At 39.3% G+C, this 16,349-nt stretch overlaps 1 protein-coding gene across 3 annotated transcripts in view; it reads left to right on the top strand.

The window, feature by feature from the left end:
- EML1 (EMAP like 1) overlaps nt 1-16,349 on the top strand; it is a 168,739-nt gene that overhangs the window by 97,434 nt on the left and 54,956 nt on the right. For all 3 annotated transcript variants that reach the window (XM_045560982.1, XM_045560976.1, XM_045560988.1), the window contains exon 3: nt 10,394-10,526. In XM_045560982.1, the coding sequence (XP_045416938.1) occupies nt 10,394-10,526 (133 nt within the window). The remainder of the gene's footprint in view (nt 1-10,393; nt 10,527-16,349) is intronic.

The raw sequence follows: 16,349 nt of genomic DNA, 5'->3' as shown, positions 1-16,349 counted from the left end.
TTTTTACCCAGCGGCTACTGCCTGGGTCTTAGGCTTTACTCAGTCTCTACATAAAGCCCCAAACTTTGCTCTCTCCTCTTCCTTTGGTATTTTTTTAAATATTAAGAGCTAGTTTCCATGTCATACCTCTTCACTGTGGAGAAATGCAGCCTGCAAAGTTAGCTTTGTGCATGTTGAATTTACTTTCGGATAGAATGGTTTGGAATGTTTCCATTTTGCTGAACTTGGATTATGAGATAGTGGAGAAAAGAGAATCAAATAGTTTATGAAGGCATATATTCTTAAAATTCTTGCTATTATTAAAGTTTTCCATAGATGTGATTGAAGTGGGTCACTACCCACTGCTAGCAGAATGCAGTGAACAGATCTCTTAGAGATTGCTGTTGTGAATATAAATCAGAAAAGTGATTAATAAAGGAGTTCTGTAGCATTATATACAAGGGAGAAAAATTATATAGGAAACAGTGGGGGAAGAGAAATCAGTAGGGGCACGGCCAGGAAATTATCGTACCTCCATATGATTAAATGTTGCGTGGTCTTTAAAAATGTTTGTGTTGTTGGTAACAAGAGGGAAAATGCTTATGCGTTACAGGAAGAGTCAAAAGCAGGCTGTCAAACCATATGTACTATATCGTTTCTACTAAGTTGAAAACATTTATGCAAAGAAGACTGGAATGAATTACTATATACCAAAAGTTATCAGTGGGCTTTCTTCTGAGTAGTAGGATTATGACTTTTTTTCTTTTTCATACTTTTAATTTGTTTCTAAATGTTTTATGGTGTGTATTCCTTGATGAGCAGAAGAAATTTTTGTTCTAAAAATCACTTCTTTCCTGCTATGGAATCTGAGGCCAACAGCAAGGCTCAGGGCACATGTCAGGCGACTGGGGTTTGCTCACATGTGTTTTCAGGAAGACAAGGAATCATGGTTCGGAGTTCAATTAATAATAGATCCATTGTATACACACACAGCTGATTTCCATTTCAGTGCCAGGATTTTAAATGTAAATGTAGGTTGACATACAGTCCTTGTTCCATGTATCTGGAGTTTGTTGTGCATTAACCAGCAAGTAGTTATTTCCCATTTTAAATTTTGCTTGTGTGTTCAGACTATAGTTAGGTTGCTCACCTCTTAAAATACTTTAATATGTCATTTGCAAACTCTTTATTGGTTATATCAGCTAGTGGATCCATGAATTAATAGATCAGAGAATTATATTAATTATTGGCTCTATTAATTAATAGATTAGAGAATTACTAAATACAACCAAAAGACTAATGTTGGAGAGGTTAATAAGCAAGTCAGTCCTGCCATTCCAAGAGGAAACCCTCTAGCCTCAGAACTTAGCTTCTGCAACCACTGTCAAAAGCGGATGACAGATCCTCTGTGGGAGCCTGTGCTATGTTAGCACTTAACATTAATACTCAGAATACTACTTGTAGCTACCATTTATTGACGGCTAAGTGCTGTACTTTGCAGTAGATGTTTTGGATATATTAGCTCATTTCACCTCTCCACAATTTTAGGAGGCAGATATTATTATGCCCATTTTACAAATGAGAACATAGCCTCAGGAAGTGGAATGATTTTCCCCAGGTTGCACAGCTAGCTAGGGAGAAATCTGGGACTGGACCCAAGGCCTGGCTGAACATGTGTTCTTCTGTCATCCGTGTTGCTTCACTGTGCACGCCTCTTAGCAATATTACTTAAATTAGCATTATTCAAATCGAACCAAATATTTAAGAAATGAATAACTATATGACTTGAAATGACAGCCTCTTTTTCAGGGTTTAATTTGATTTGCAAAGTGTTCCAAATACAATAGATCACATTCAGCACATTGTTGTGTGAAATACTATGATCTCTTTTTATCTAATTTTATTAGATAGATGCAACAGACAAATTAAAATTTTAAGCTCTTTGCAGTCAATGAAATTAATGAATAATTAACTTAGTTTTTTATCTTGGTTAACCAAAATTAGGGAGTAAATGGCTTTTTTCTCTGGTCTACTGTACTTTCTCCTTTTAAGCTGGCAAATTACAGGAAAAAATACTTTTCTCTTTTGCTCTTTTATAATAATAGAACACACTCTAGTTTCTTCAGTTTTTCTCATTAATTTCCAGTTTAAATAGGTATTCTGTTATGATTTATAGAAAAGGTTTAGTAGATGTTTTTAGTTTTTCAGGGATTAAGAAAGCCTTTTTAAACTTTGTATTATGAAAATGTTCAAATGTATATAAAAGTAGAAAGAAAAGTACCTGTTACCTGCCTTCATTGTTTATCCATAAATATGTTAGTATATATTTAAGATGTAAAGATTCTCTTTTTTAAAGCCTACAATACCATTATTACACTTAAAAATTGATGATAATTGCTTAATATCATCTAATATCAAGTCAGCATTCAGATTTTCCTAATTGTCCAATAAACGATTTTTAATAGCAGTTTTATTGCGATATAATTCACATACCATAGAATTTACCCTTTTAATGTGTACGATTCATTGATTTTTAGTATATTCACAGAGTTGTAAAACCATCACCACTATCTAATTTTAGAAAATTTTTTTCACCCAAAAGGAAACCCCTGACCCATTAGCAGTCATTTCCAGTTGCTCCCTCTTCCTAGGCCCTGGCAGCCGCTAATCTACTTCATGTCTCCATGGTTTTGCCTACCTTGGACATTTTCTATAAATGAAATCATGCAATATGTGGTCTTTTGCCAGTTTCTTCTCTCACTTAGCATAATTACTTTCAAGGTTCATCCATGCTGTAGGATGCATCATTTCTTTTTATTGCCAAATAATAGTCTACTGTATAAAACATTTTGTTTCTTGGTTGATAGATATTTAGGTTGTTAGTAAATGACTTCATGAAATCATTTCATTAATATCTTTTTTCCCATTTGTATTTCCATTATATTGAATTTTTAATGTTACAAGATTCCTGCACTACTAGACACATGCCTGAGAATTCAAACTAACACGCACCACGGGCAGCCTCGCCTACCTGTTAAACAATATTTTAAAACTTGATTCATGTGCATTTTGATAATTTCAAAATCTTTTTTAAATGATGCAGTGAGTTAGGATTTTAAATCTGCTGTAGGTCTTCAGATTTCTGGCACAGTAGATACAAGTTAACATCCTCTACTATTCTTTACTTAGCTGTTTTCACTTAATGACATGTCCTGGATTAAGGTCATTCCTGTGCAGTCAGTATATAGCAATCTTCATCATTCCTTTTATAGCTGCTCAGTATCCCCTTGTGAGGATCTGCCATGGTGTAGGCCAGCCCCTGTTACAGTCTTTGGTGTTACAAATAGTGCTCCAATGATTGGCCTTGTGCATAGGGTGTTTTGTATTTTTGCCAATATCTTTTCAGATAGATTCCTAGAAGTGGGGTTCCTGGGTTGAGGAAAAATGCATCTGTGATCTTACTAGGTACTGGTGATGGTGACCGTAGGATCTTCCCCAGCACTCAAGTAGTTATTTGCTTTGTCACACAGCTTTACAAAGCAAGTTGCCTTTTCCAATTTCAAATACAGACATCTTTTAAATTTTGAAATAAGTAATTAGGAATTCTAGGTCCATAATGGTCAGATATGCTAAAATTAAACTTTGGATTTCTACACATCATCACATATATAATCACGCTTTGAAAATTAAGTATATTTTTAAACCTAATGGGAATTTTATTTATCAAATATTACATATTGAGTCATTAATATACGGTAAGTTTAAAGGGTTTCTTGATCTTTAGATTATAACTTAATATCATAATAATATGCATTAGTAGATTTGACTAGCTGTACTTGAATTTCTAGATTTACATCAACTGTAGTTTTGAAAAGATATTATCATGGTTAGTACTTTCTGAAGTCTGGGTATTCCCATCCTACCATTTAGAAAGAGGAAAACAATTTTTTCATTTCAGGCTTTATTGTGAATGTTTTTAGACCTGAGATTTTTAATACCTTAGTTAGAGCCAGAGATTTTCAGTTACCCAACTGTGGAGGCATGTTGCAGGGAATTAATTTAACTCAAGATAGTTTATGGAAACTTTACATGTAATATAACAGGAAACTGCTGACCGTACAAACTGTACACGTTCCTGGAAACCACAGACTTCAGCTCGGGAGCTCTTCTCCTTCTGCTGGTTGGGTCTGCCTGGCAGAATTTACTCCGAGCGGCTAACTCACTCAGAAACTTGGATGTTGCTTTACAGAACACTCTTTTCACATGAATGAAAGACCATCAATTTCAGAGTGGGAAGATACCTTAAGGAAAACATGGTCTTGCCGACCATGGGGACACAGCTGGGACTGGCACCCTGACTGCTGACCCCAGACCAGAGTTCCTTCCCTACCCTCTGCTGCCCACCTCACTTTGTACGTGCGAGAGGTATATGTGCTAGGGGTGACCGTCTTTTGAATGGGGACGTGTCTGGGTCTTACTCTAACCCTCCTTGTGTGTGCAGGGTGCCGCTGTGGTCTAACTCCGCCTCAGGAACCTCAGGCTAGAACTTAAATGCTGCATTTCATTCTTTTTGTACTGTATTCCAGATAGTAATCGCACCCTGATGTCCAAAATAGAGCATTTCATCATCTGGATGTTGCCAGGGGATAAGAGCTACCACTTCCTGGGTGCCCGCTGTGTGCTGGGCGCTGTGCTAGGAGCTTTCCGTTGCTCATTCCGAGTCCTCACAGCAGCCTGCAAGGTGGGCACTCTCACCTTACTTCACAGAGAAGCCGGGGCTTGGGAAGGGTGGTGACTTAGCCAAGGCTCACAACCCAGTTGAGTCTAGAATGAGTCCAGTCCTGTCTGGCTCAGGGGTCTTTGCCAATCATCACCTGTGCTTCTCCACCCCTCCCCCAGAGACAGGATGCCTGGTGCCCCTCCAGTGAGTGCATTCTAAATACGGTATTTATCATTCTCCTTTTATCTGAGAAATTCTCCTTTTGGTGTTTTGTTGCTGTGTCTTACCTCTAGGAACAATTACAATGTTATTTTAAAAAACCCTTTTATGAGCCAGAAGAATATTTCATATCTTAGTGTCATCTAGAAGTGAGGGACCCATTTATCTGTGCACCCGAGGAGGAGGAAATTGTGTTTGAGCCTTCCCCGGTGCTGTTGCTCTTCTGCATTCTTAAAGAGCACTTATCTGAAAATGATCCATTTCAGCTGCTCCTCTTTCCTGCTGGCTTCAAGATCTAGGCTGGCACTTGTTCAGACTGAACACCAGGAGGTATTTCCCCCCCAGTTTCTCTCATGGCAGCAACCTTTCTTCTTTGAGTGGCTAATAATTTTTAGATATGGTAACAGGAAAGAAACCTGGTGTGATGTCAGGTGCAAAACAGGTATTTAGTAAGCATGGTGGTGGCAATGGTCATGACGCTATTTAATCAGTGGTGACAAAAATCCAGGGGTATTATCAAGATAGGCATGTAGCAGTCATTGGATCTTGCCAAAGTCAGGATCTTTCCAACTTGTTAGTCATCCCAAGAGCAGTCACTGTGTCCCCTCTCCATCCTCTACTTTCCTTCCATGATGTCTCATCACAACTTGAATATTCTGTTTGCTTTTGAGGCTACTCTATTTTAAGATATAAAATTTATTACATACTCTGGGAAGGCTTATTGCATTGCACTTGATTTTTTTTTCATGGGCTTTTAAAATCCTATTTCTTCTTTTGGGAAAAGGACAATAACAGAGTATCATGAGACTGAATTTTGAAATTATGACTCAAAGGATTAACAATTTAGTAGTGACTCCAAACGATAACATAATGTCATCTCTTAGAAGCGAGGTTTTTGCTACTGAAATGTAATGCAGTCTGATCAAACACATGTTGACTCCCTCCTGTGCGTGGGCCGGTGGTAGGTGCTGCCTCCAAGGGGCCTGCAGTCAGAGGAGTAGACATGGACAAGCAGGTAGGCCATCGCTATGTGGCGTTCTAAGCGTGAAGATAGCGGCAAAGGCAAGGTCTGTGGGGGCGCAGGGGAGGCTCCCACACCTGTGGGACCTATGTAGGTGCGGGAGGCAGGGGCTGCACCAGGTGCCCAAGAGCCATGCTGGCCTCTGCAGATCCCTTCCTGGCCTCGCCAGCCCGCGCTCTGCCCTGGGCTGACCTGCATGGACCACACCACCAGGCTCCCTCCTCTTCCACCTGCTGGGTAGGTTGGAGCCATGGCGATCGGAGGGAGGGAAGAAGTGAGGCCAGAGGACTTATTCCTTTATCTCCTTCCACATGGGCTCCCTTGGCTGGCTGTCCCTCTGCTGGAGGCTGCTGAAGCTCCCCAGGCAGCGTCTTTTCTTCCAGGTGCAGGTAACTGCCCCCTCCCTTCTGCCCTTTGGGTCTAAGAGTGGGGGCAGCTGCACCCACGGGACAGTGAGGTAAGCCTGGGCCCTGCCTTTGGAGCAGGGGACGGAGAGTTGAGGAGGGATCTAGAGGACAAGTATAGGGGACCCCTTCCCCTCACTCCCTCCAAAGCACAGATGTCTACCATCCCCTCTAATGGGAGAGGTGACTAGCTCACCTGAAACCCTATGTAATCAGTGATAGGTTATGAGGTACAAACTGGTGTGGAATAGAAGTTCCAGGAGAGGGCAGTCAGTGAGGGCTGGATGAGCAGGAGGAGAGGACCTTCAAAGCCAGAGGGTGCCAAAATAAACCAGCAGTTCTCAATGTGGTCCTCAGGCCACACCAACACTACCTGAGAACGGCTAGAAATGCAAATTCTCAGGCCCTAGCCCAGACCTACCAAATCAGAAACTCTGGAGGTGGAGCCAGCAGTCTGGACTTTAACACGCCCTCCAGATGATTCCCACGCACACTCAAGTTTGAAAGCCGTGGACAAAGCTAAGGAGGTCAGAATGAGGTGGGGTTTTGTTTGTTGTTGTTGTGTTTGTTTGGGGGTCACCGAAGAGTCTGGGTGCATTGTGTGAAAAATAAAATTGGATGGGTAGAATGGGACCAGATCACAGTAGTTACAAAAGGACACAAGTATGATGTGGCAAAATGGACTGGAAGAGCCCAAGCTGGGAAGCCAGGGGCCAGTAGTTTCTCCCCCCTCAACTCCAGCCTGGGGGTCAGATTAGACAAGATCTTGCATCTCAAGCTGTTAACACTGCCTAACACCTAGCACTCAACAGCTGCTGTCTTGATTTCAGCTCTTAAACTTTGTGTGGGTTCTGGTAACCTGTGACAGGGCGCAGCAGACGGTCAGGAGCCATTGGAGGTCGTTCATGGGGACTTCAAGGCAAGAGCTTTAAAAGAGATTGGTCTGGACAGAGCTGACACGGGAAAGGACAGGACAGGCACCGGCAGTGATGGCTGTGTTGTGTTCCTTTCGTAGGGCCGCCAAAGCAAAGCACTCTGAACAGTAGACCTTCATTCTGTCTCAGTTCTGCCGGCCTGAAGTCCAAAAGCAGCATCACAGTGCCGAAGTAGTTGACAATAGTTTTAGATTCACACACAAGTTGCGAGTGCGGACAGTTCCCTTATACCTTGTGCCCAGTTTCCCATGTTTCCCATCTTACATTGACATGGCACATTTGTCACAACTAATGGACCAATTAATGGTCATACTTTATTAGGATTTCCTTAGTTTATCCCTAATGTCCTTTTTTTGTCCCAGGATCCCACATTTCGTTTCGTTGTCACGTCCCCTTAGTCTCCTCTAGACTGACAATTTTCCTTGGCTTGCTGACCTTGACAGTTTGGAGGAATAGTGTCTAGGGTGGGAACCTGCAGCCTTGGGACCACATGTGGCCTTCTGGATCCTTGAGTGTGGCCATTTGACTGAATCCAAATTTTACAGAACAAATCCTTTTAATAAAGGAAGTTTGGATTTGGTCGAGGGGTCACACTCAGGGATCTGGAGGCCACGTGTGGTCTTGAGGCCGCAGGTTTGTTGACTGTCCTTCAAGGTGGGTTTCTTATGGCTAGACTAATGTTATGGGTTTTAGGAAGGATGACCAGAGAGGTAAAGTGTCCTCGTCATGTCATATCATCGCATCACATCCAAGGGTGCGTGCTGTCAACGTGACTTACACTGTGGGTGTTGCCCTTGATCACCTGGCTGAGGGAGCATTTGTCAGGTTTCTCCTCTGTCAAGTTATTTCTCCCCCAATTCCTTACTGTGCCGTTAGAAGGAAGCCACTGTGTGCTGCCCACACTTAAGGAGTGGGGACTTGTGTACTACTTTCTTGAGGGCGGAGTATCTACATAAATTGTTTGGAATACTTCTGCATGGGGATTTGTCTGTTCTTTTATTTACGTATTCAATTATTTATAACAGTATGAATTGAGAGATATTTATTTTATACTTTGTTTATAAGCCAATACTATGTTATTTGTTTTGTTGCTCAAGTTGTTCCAGCTTGGGCCTGTAGGAGCTCTTCTGGCTGGCTCCTGAGTCCCTTTGACTTGCCCCGCTCCCCCCATACAGTGTTCTTTGGTTTTACTCTTGTTATCTGAGCACTTCCTTATTTTCTGGCACTACAAAACGTTCTGGACTCACTTTGTGTATTCCCTGCTCCAGCCTGCATTCATCCATTTCCCCAGAGGGCCTGGTTCCTTTTGTTGTAGCATGGCCTCGGAATCTGAGATGGGGCACTCACTGGGTATCATTGCTTTAGGCCCTCTCTGCAGACAGAGCTCAGAAATGTGTGTATCCCAGCCTGTGTATACATACATGTTGGTAATTACAGCTCTGTGTCTGTGTGAAGGTAAATGTCCCACTCTGATCCAGCACTACATGGCTCATTCTCACCTCCCCCCATCCCACCCTGCATACTGACACCTCCCTCTCCTACAGTGCCACACCTGGCTCCTTACCCGCACCCTCTCCATCCATTTGCTTAATTGTTCTGTTCCAGGGTTCATGTAGAGTGGTTTCAGCCTTGTTAACCTCTACCTCCACCCTGGTGGGAAACAACTTTACCAACTAGAATGCAGTGCTTATGTGCAGTTCTTGTTGTCTTAAGTCTTACAGTCTCTACTCATTTCCAGAATTATTTAGGTCAGCACTTCCCCACCCCCAGCCCCTTCAGTGAGGCGATGTCATGTGTTTGTGATACAGGTAGACTGTTTTGTCACAATTTGCATTCTACCGTGGAGTTCCCCCATCTCCTGGTGGTTTTTATTTGCATACATTAAGGTTCACTTTGTGCTGTAGGGTCTGTGGATTTTGACAATGCATAGTGTTACATATCCACCCTGCAGTATCTTACAGAATAGTTTCATCACCCTAGAAAATCTCCTGTGCTTCTCCTGTTCAGCCCACACCCAGCCTCTGGCAACCACTGGAGCATGTGGATTTAAGACATATCCATGTTGTTGCGTGGATTGGGTCATTCTTTTTTGTCCTAAAGTCATCTTCCATTGTTTGGTTGGACCAGTCTGTTTATGCATTTACCTGGCAACATCTTGATCACTTCCAGTGTTTGACAGTTATAAATAAAGCTGCCATAAATATTTACATGCAGGTTTGTGTAGGCATAAGTTTTCAGATCAATTGGATAAATACCTAGTGTCAACACAATTACTAGATCCTATGTAAAACTATGTTTAGCTTTATAAGAAACTGCCAAACTGTCTTCCAAAGTGGCTGTGCCATTTTGCATTCCCACCAGCAATGAATGAGAGCTCCTGTTGCTCTGCATCCTGGCCAGCAGTGGGTATTTTGTCTGTTTTTTGGATTTTAGCCATTCTAATAGGTGTATAGAGATATCTCATTATTGTTTTAATTTGCATTTCCCTAATGACAAATGATGTGTGGAGCATCTTTTCATATGCTTATTTGCCATCTGTATATCTTCTTTGGTAAGGTGTCTTTTCAGATCTTTTGCCCATTTTTTAATTAGGCTGTTTATTTTCTTACTGCTGAATTTTAAGAGTTCTTTTTATATTTTGTATACAAGTTCTTTATCAGTTATATGATTTGCAAATATTTTCTCCCGATCTATGCCTTATATTTTAACCCTTAAGTTTGTCTTCCATAAATTTTTAAAAATTATCATAAAGTCCAAGCTATCAGGGTTTTTCTTTCATGGGTTGCGATTTTGGTATTATATCTAAAAACTAATCACTAAATGGAAGGTGTGCTCCTTCTAGAAGTTTTGTAGCTTTGCATTTTTCATTTAGGTCTATGGGCCATTTGAATTAATTTTTGTGTAGGGTGTGAGTTCGGTGTCTAGGTTCACTGTTTAGACACTATTTGTTGAAAAGATGATCCTTTCTCCATGGAATTGCCTTTGTACATTTATTTTAAAATGCTGCTAGCATTTTAAAATTGATATTCTTTTCCTTTCTATGTAGATTAAGTTCTGTAGAGTGTTGCCTTAAGAAAGGGGAAAGTTCTGACTTTCTTTTCTGCTTGTCTTACAGCAAGACCACTGGTGCAGACCCTGCCTTTAAGAACCGCTATCAACAATGGGACTGTGTTACCAAAGAAGCCCAGTGGTTCTCTACCGTCCCCCTCCGGAGTCAGGAAAGAAACCGCTGTGCCAGCAACCAAAAGGTAGGCCCAAATAAATGCCTTAAATAAATCCTAAAAGTCCCACTTTTTTATATGACACTTCATAATTTCCCATCTGAATTAAAGCTTATTAAAATCCAGCATTTAGTGTGTTGCCATAATGGGAACTAGATAAATTTATTATTCTTCTTGTTTTAGATTTAATCATATTGTCTTTAAAATCTCATTGGCCAAAACCCCAGTGTGCCGTTTTGTATTCTTACTTAAAGTTCTCTTTTGAAAAAACGAATGAGAATATAACCTAGGTGAAAATGAATATGCTGTTCCCAAGTTCATACTTGGAACATAGCAAAATCCAGATTGCCATAGTAACTTTAAATTTTTATCCATAAAATTTGGGTAAGCTCATATTTTTAAATTGTGCCTAACAGTAGAGTTTAGATATTGATGTTGTCTGTCAGAGCATAATTTGCTTAGTTTTTCTATTATTTCATAATTGTCATATTAAAATTTTATATTTTATAGCCAGTCTAAATTTTTAGGCTCTGGAAAATTGAATACCTAATGTCATATAGTTTAGAAAGCCTTAAAGAAATTCTTCTGCAACTCTACCTCATGGACTTGTTATAAGATGCAGCAGAACTTTTAGAGTTCACAAAAGTCCTAACTGCCTTATGGGTGCTGTGGATGTGGAGTGTGTACATGCTCCGCGGTGCAGTAGGATACGTAGTGGGCTTGTAAGAGTTAGTGCTTCATTCGATGCTGGCTTGTGACTTGGAATAAAAATCTAGGGATCCCATCCTCTATCTTGTTGTGTTTTTCCTCTAATTTGGTCTTGAGGTCTTCCTCTGGAAAGTGGCTATGAACTGTAGCCCTGCCCTGTCGGGGTTCCAGCAGAGGTGGTCGGAAGTGTTCACAGTGTGTCTGTCATGGGACTCCCACTTATTGTGGCAGACAGCCTAATGCCTAAGTGTCCAGCCTGTGGCCAGGTGTCCTTCTCACAGGAAACTCATTTATACTGGCAGGTGCCCTGTGACTCTTGTCTGACCTGTGTCCAGTTTATTCTTACCAAGATAGTCGCTCTCTAGGAGAGCTCTGACTGGGAAAGAAGTTAGGTTCAGGTATGTCGGTCAGGTGAGACAGAGAAGAGGCAACTCGACAAACACAGGAAATAGCAGAAGCAGTTTATTACTCACAGAGCCACAAGGGAACAGGGGTGCCCATGAGGGCTGGCAGCAGGGTGCTCTACCAGAGGTGGGGATGGGGAGAGAGAGGATCTGTGGAACTATCCTTTATTAAGGTGCAAAGGTGTTATCCCTTGGGCTTTCCCAAGGGGGTTGTGGATTGGCTAATTTAAAGAAAAATACACAAAGTGAAAAATGTATTTACATGATTCTAGCGTTGACCATTAGGTTTTATCTTGGTCAGCAACTGCAGGTGGTGTTGGGTTTTGGATCACTGAGATCGGAACGAGTAGGCTTTATCACAACCAACCCAAGGGGAGGAGAGGCTTTAACTAGGCCACAGGTGATGCAGTTCAGCTGGGTTTGAGACAACTATGTGAGGCCTAAAAATAGATGCTGATGCAGCAGCTCTATTACATAAATTTATGATATCTTTTAAATATATGGAGTGTTTATGCAGAATGGCCTATCCTTCACCAAGCAGGTTTTCATTGTTTCATCAACATAGAGTTTCATGTGTTTATTTTTTGTGAACTTTAAGAAAATTGGTTTTGCAGTGCCTTTTAGATCTTTAAATTCTAGGCATTATTTCATATCTATCAAATACTTGTTTGAATAATTTATATTCATAATCAGTGTAAAATGACCTGGTTTCTAATTGGCAGTAGTAGATATAACTTTTGTTCCTCTAGATGTTGGGAGATTAATGAGATTGACTTTTTTTAAGATTTAGGTTTCTATCTGTTATAATTTCTTTCCTTCTTTTTTTTTTTATTGTGGTAAAAAAAAAAAAAAAGCATATAACATAGCCAGGGGTGGTGGACATGCCTGTAGTCTCAGCTGCTCAGGAGGCTGAAGCGGAAGGATTGCTTGAGCCCTGTTCCAGTCCAGCCTTGGCAACATAGTGAGACCTTGTCTTTAAAAAAAAAAAAAAAAAAAGTAAAAAAATCAGAAAAAGACAAAAAACCCCAAAACACATAACATTAAATTTGCTATGTTAACCATTTTTAAGTGTACAGTTCAGTGGTGTTAAGTATATTCACACTGTTGTGCAACAGATCCCTAGAACTTTTTCATCTTGCAAAACTGAAACTCTAAACCCATTAAATAATAACTCTCCTCCCACCCCCACCACGCTTGGCAACCACCTCTCTATTTTCTGTTTCTATAATTTTGACTGCTTTAGATACTACATATGAGTAGAATCGTATATATAACATTTGTCCTTTCGTGACTGGCTTGTTTTGCTTAGCATCATGTCCTTTGGGTTCATGCATGTTGTAGCGTATGACTGATTTCCTTTTTAAGGCTGAATAATATTCCATTTTGTGTGTTTATATCATTTTGTAAAAATTTATTCATCTGTTGATGGGCTCTTAGGTGGCTTTCATGTTTTAGCCGTTGTGAATAATGCTGCTACGAGCATGGGCATACAAATATCTCTGGGACCCTGCTTTCAATTCTTTTGGGAATATACCTGGAAATAGGATTGCTGGATCATATGGTAATTCTATTTTTAATTTTTTGAGGAACCTCCAATCTGTTTTCCATGACCACACCCTGTTACATTCCTACCAACAGTGTACAATGGCTCCAATTTCTCCAGTGCTCATCAAGACTTGTTGTTTCCTATTCTTTCTATAGTGGCCATCCTAATGTATGTGAGGTGATAGCTCATTGTGATTTTGAATTGCATTTCTCAACATCTTTTCCTGTGCTTGTTGGCCATTTGTATATCTTCTTTGGAGAAATGTCTATCAAGAACTTTACTCCTGTATTAATTAGGTTATTTTGTTGTTGAAGTGTAAAAGTTACTTATACTGGATATTAACCACTTATCAGATATATGATTAACAAATACTTTTCTCATTTGCTAGGTTGGTTTTTTATTCTGTTGATTGTTTTCGTTGACACACAGAAGTTTTTAAGTTAGATGTAGTCCCATTTACTTATTTTGCTTTTGTTGTCTATGCTGTTGGTGTGATATTCAAGAAATCATTACCAAGTTCAAAGTCCTGAAGCCTTTCCTCTATATTTTCTTCTAGGAGTTTTATAGTTTTAGATGTCATTTTTAGCTCTTTAATTCATTTTGAGTTTATTTTTATATGGTGTAAGGTAAGGGTCCAACTTCATTCTTTTGTGTGTGGATATCCAATTTTGCCAACATCCATTTCTTGAAGAGACTGTCCTTTTGGCACTGTGTAGTCTTGACACCCTTGTCAAAAATCATTTGGCCATATATGCAAAGGTTATTTCTAGGCTCTCTATTCTGTACCATTTATCTGCATATCTGTCTTTGTGGTCAGTACCACACCATCTTGATTACTGTTGCATTGTAGTATATTTTAGAGTCAGGAAATGTGAGACCTCCAACTTTATTCTTCCTTTTCAAGGTTGTTTTGGCTATTTGGAGTCCCTTGAGATTCCATATTAATTTTAAGATTTTTTTCTGTTTCTGCAAAAAGTGCCCCTGGGATTTTGATAGGAACTGCATTAAATTTATAGATCACTTTGGGTAGTACGGACATTTTAACAATATTAAGTCTTCTGATCCACAAGCATGAGATGTTCTTTCAATTTATTTGTATCTTCCCTGATTTCTTTTTAGCAAGGTTATATAGTTCTCAGTATATATCTTTCACTTGTTTTATTAAAGTTATTCCTAAGTATTTTATCCTTTTTGATGCTATGGTAAACAGGATTATTTTCTCTCTTTCTCTCTCTCTCTCTTTTTTTTAGAGATAGGGTCTCTCTCTGTTACTTGGGCTAGAGTGCAGTGGCATCATTGTAGCTCACTGCAGCCTCAAATTCCTGCCTCAGCTTCCCAAAGTGCTAGGATTACAGATGTGAGCCATCATGCCTGGCCTGTTTTCTTAATTTCCTTTTCAGATTGGCCATTGTTATTGTATTGAAATACATCTGATCTCTGTGTATTGATTTTTGTATCCTACAACTTTGCTGAAATCATTTATTAGTTTTAGCAGTTCTTTTATAGAATCTTTAGGGTTTTCTACATATAAGATCCTGTCATCTGCAAACAGAGTTTACTTCTTGTTTTCCAATTTAGATGTCTTATTTCTTTTTTGTACCTAATTGCTCTGGCTAGAACTTCCAGCACTATGTTGAACAGTAGTAGCAAGAGTGAGAATTCTTGCCTTGTTCCTGATCTTAGAGGAAAAGCTTTCAGTCATTCACCATTGAGTGTGATTTTAGCTGTAGGCTTTTCATATATGGCTTTTATGAAATTGAGGTAATTTCCTTCTATTCCTAATTTGTTGAGTGTTTTTATCATGAAAGGGGATTGAGTTTTGTTAAATGGTTTTTCTACATCAATTGAGATGATCATATGGTTTTTGTCCTTCCTTCCATTCATGTGGGGTATTACGTTGATTGATTTTCATATGTTGAACCATCCTTGCATTCCAAGCATAAATCCCAATTGGTCATGGTATATAATCCTTTTAATGTGCTGTTGAATTCAGTTTGCCAGTATTTTGTTGAAGTTTTTTTTATCAATATTCATCTGAGATATTGGTCTGTAGTTTTCTTGTTGTGTCTTCATCTGGTTTTGGTATCAGTGTAATGCTGACCTTATAGAATAAATTTGAAAGTGTTTCCTCCTCTTCAATTGCTTGGAAAAGTTTAAGGAGGTTTGGCATTAATTCTTTTTTAAATGTTTGATAGAATTCTCCAGTGAAGCCATCTGGTTCTGGGCTTTTCTTTGTTGGGAGGTCTTTGATTTCTGCTTTAGTCTCCTTACCAGTTATGGGTCTATTCACATTTTTTATGACTTTATGAAGAAATAAAATGGCAGGGTTATGTTTCTAGGAATCTATCCATTTACTCTGGGTTCTCCAATTTTTTGGCATATGATTGTCCTTAGTAGTCTATAATCCTTTTTATTTCTATTACATTAGTTGTAATGTCCTCTCTTTCATTTCTAATTTTAGTTATTTAAGTCTTTTCTCTTTTTCTCTTTCTTGTCCTAGCTAAGGGCTTTTCAATTTTGTTGATCATTTCAAAAAACCAACTCACGGTTTTGTTGATTTTTTTTTCTATTGTTTTTCTGTTCTCTCTTTTATTTCCTTACTTGTGCTAACTTTTGATTTTGTTTATTCTTCTTTTTCTACTTCCTTGAGGTATAAAGTTAGGTGGTTTATTGGAGATCTATCTTCTTTTTATGTAAGCATTTGCCACTATAAACTTGCCTCTTAGTTCTGCTTTCACTGCATCTTGAAAGTTTTGGTATGTTGTATTTTCATTTGTCTCCAGATATTTTCTAAATTACCTTATGATTTCCACTTTCACCATTGATTGTTTAAAAGTGAGTTGTTTCATTTCAAGATTGACTTTTTATAGTAGCAAACACAGGTATACCTCATTTTGTTGTGTTTCATTTTATTGCATTTTGTAGATATTATGTTTTTTATAAATCAAAAATTATAACAACCCTGCATCAAGCAAGTCTGTTGGCACCATTTTTCCAACAGCATGTGCTCACCTAATGTCTTTGTGTCACATTTTGGTAATTCCCACAATATTTCAAACTTTTTCATCATTATTTTACCTTTTATGGTGATAAAATCAGTGATCTTTGATGTTACTATAGTAATTGCTTGGGGGCATCACAAACTGTACCCATATAAGACAGTGAACTTAATAAACGTTGTGTGTGTTCTGA

The sequence above is a fragment of the Lemur catta genome, chromosome 1, assembly GCF_020740605.2.
Source record: "Lemur catta isolate mLemCat1 chromosome 1, mLemCat1.pri, whole genome shotgun sequence".
Classification (NCBI taxonomy): Eukaryota; Metazoa; Chordata; class Mammalia; order Primates; family Lemuridae; genus Lemur; species Lemur catta.
Note: the sequence above shows the minus strand (reverse complement) of the source record. Positions and strands in the feature narration are given on the sequence as shown.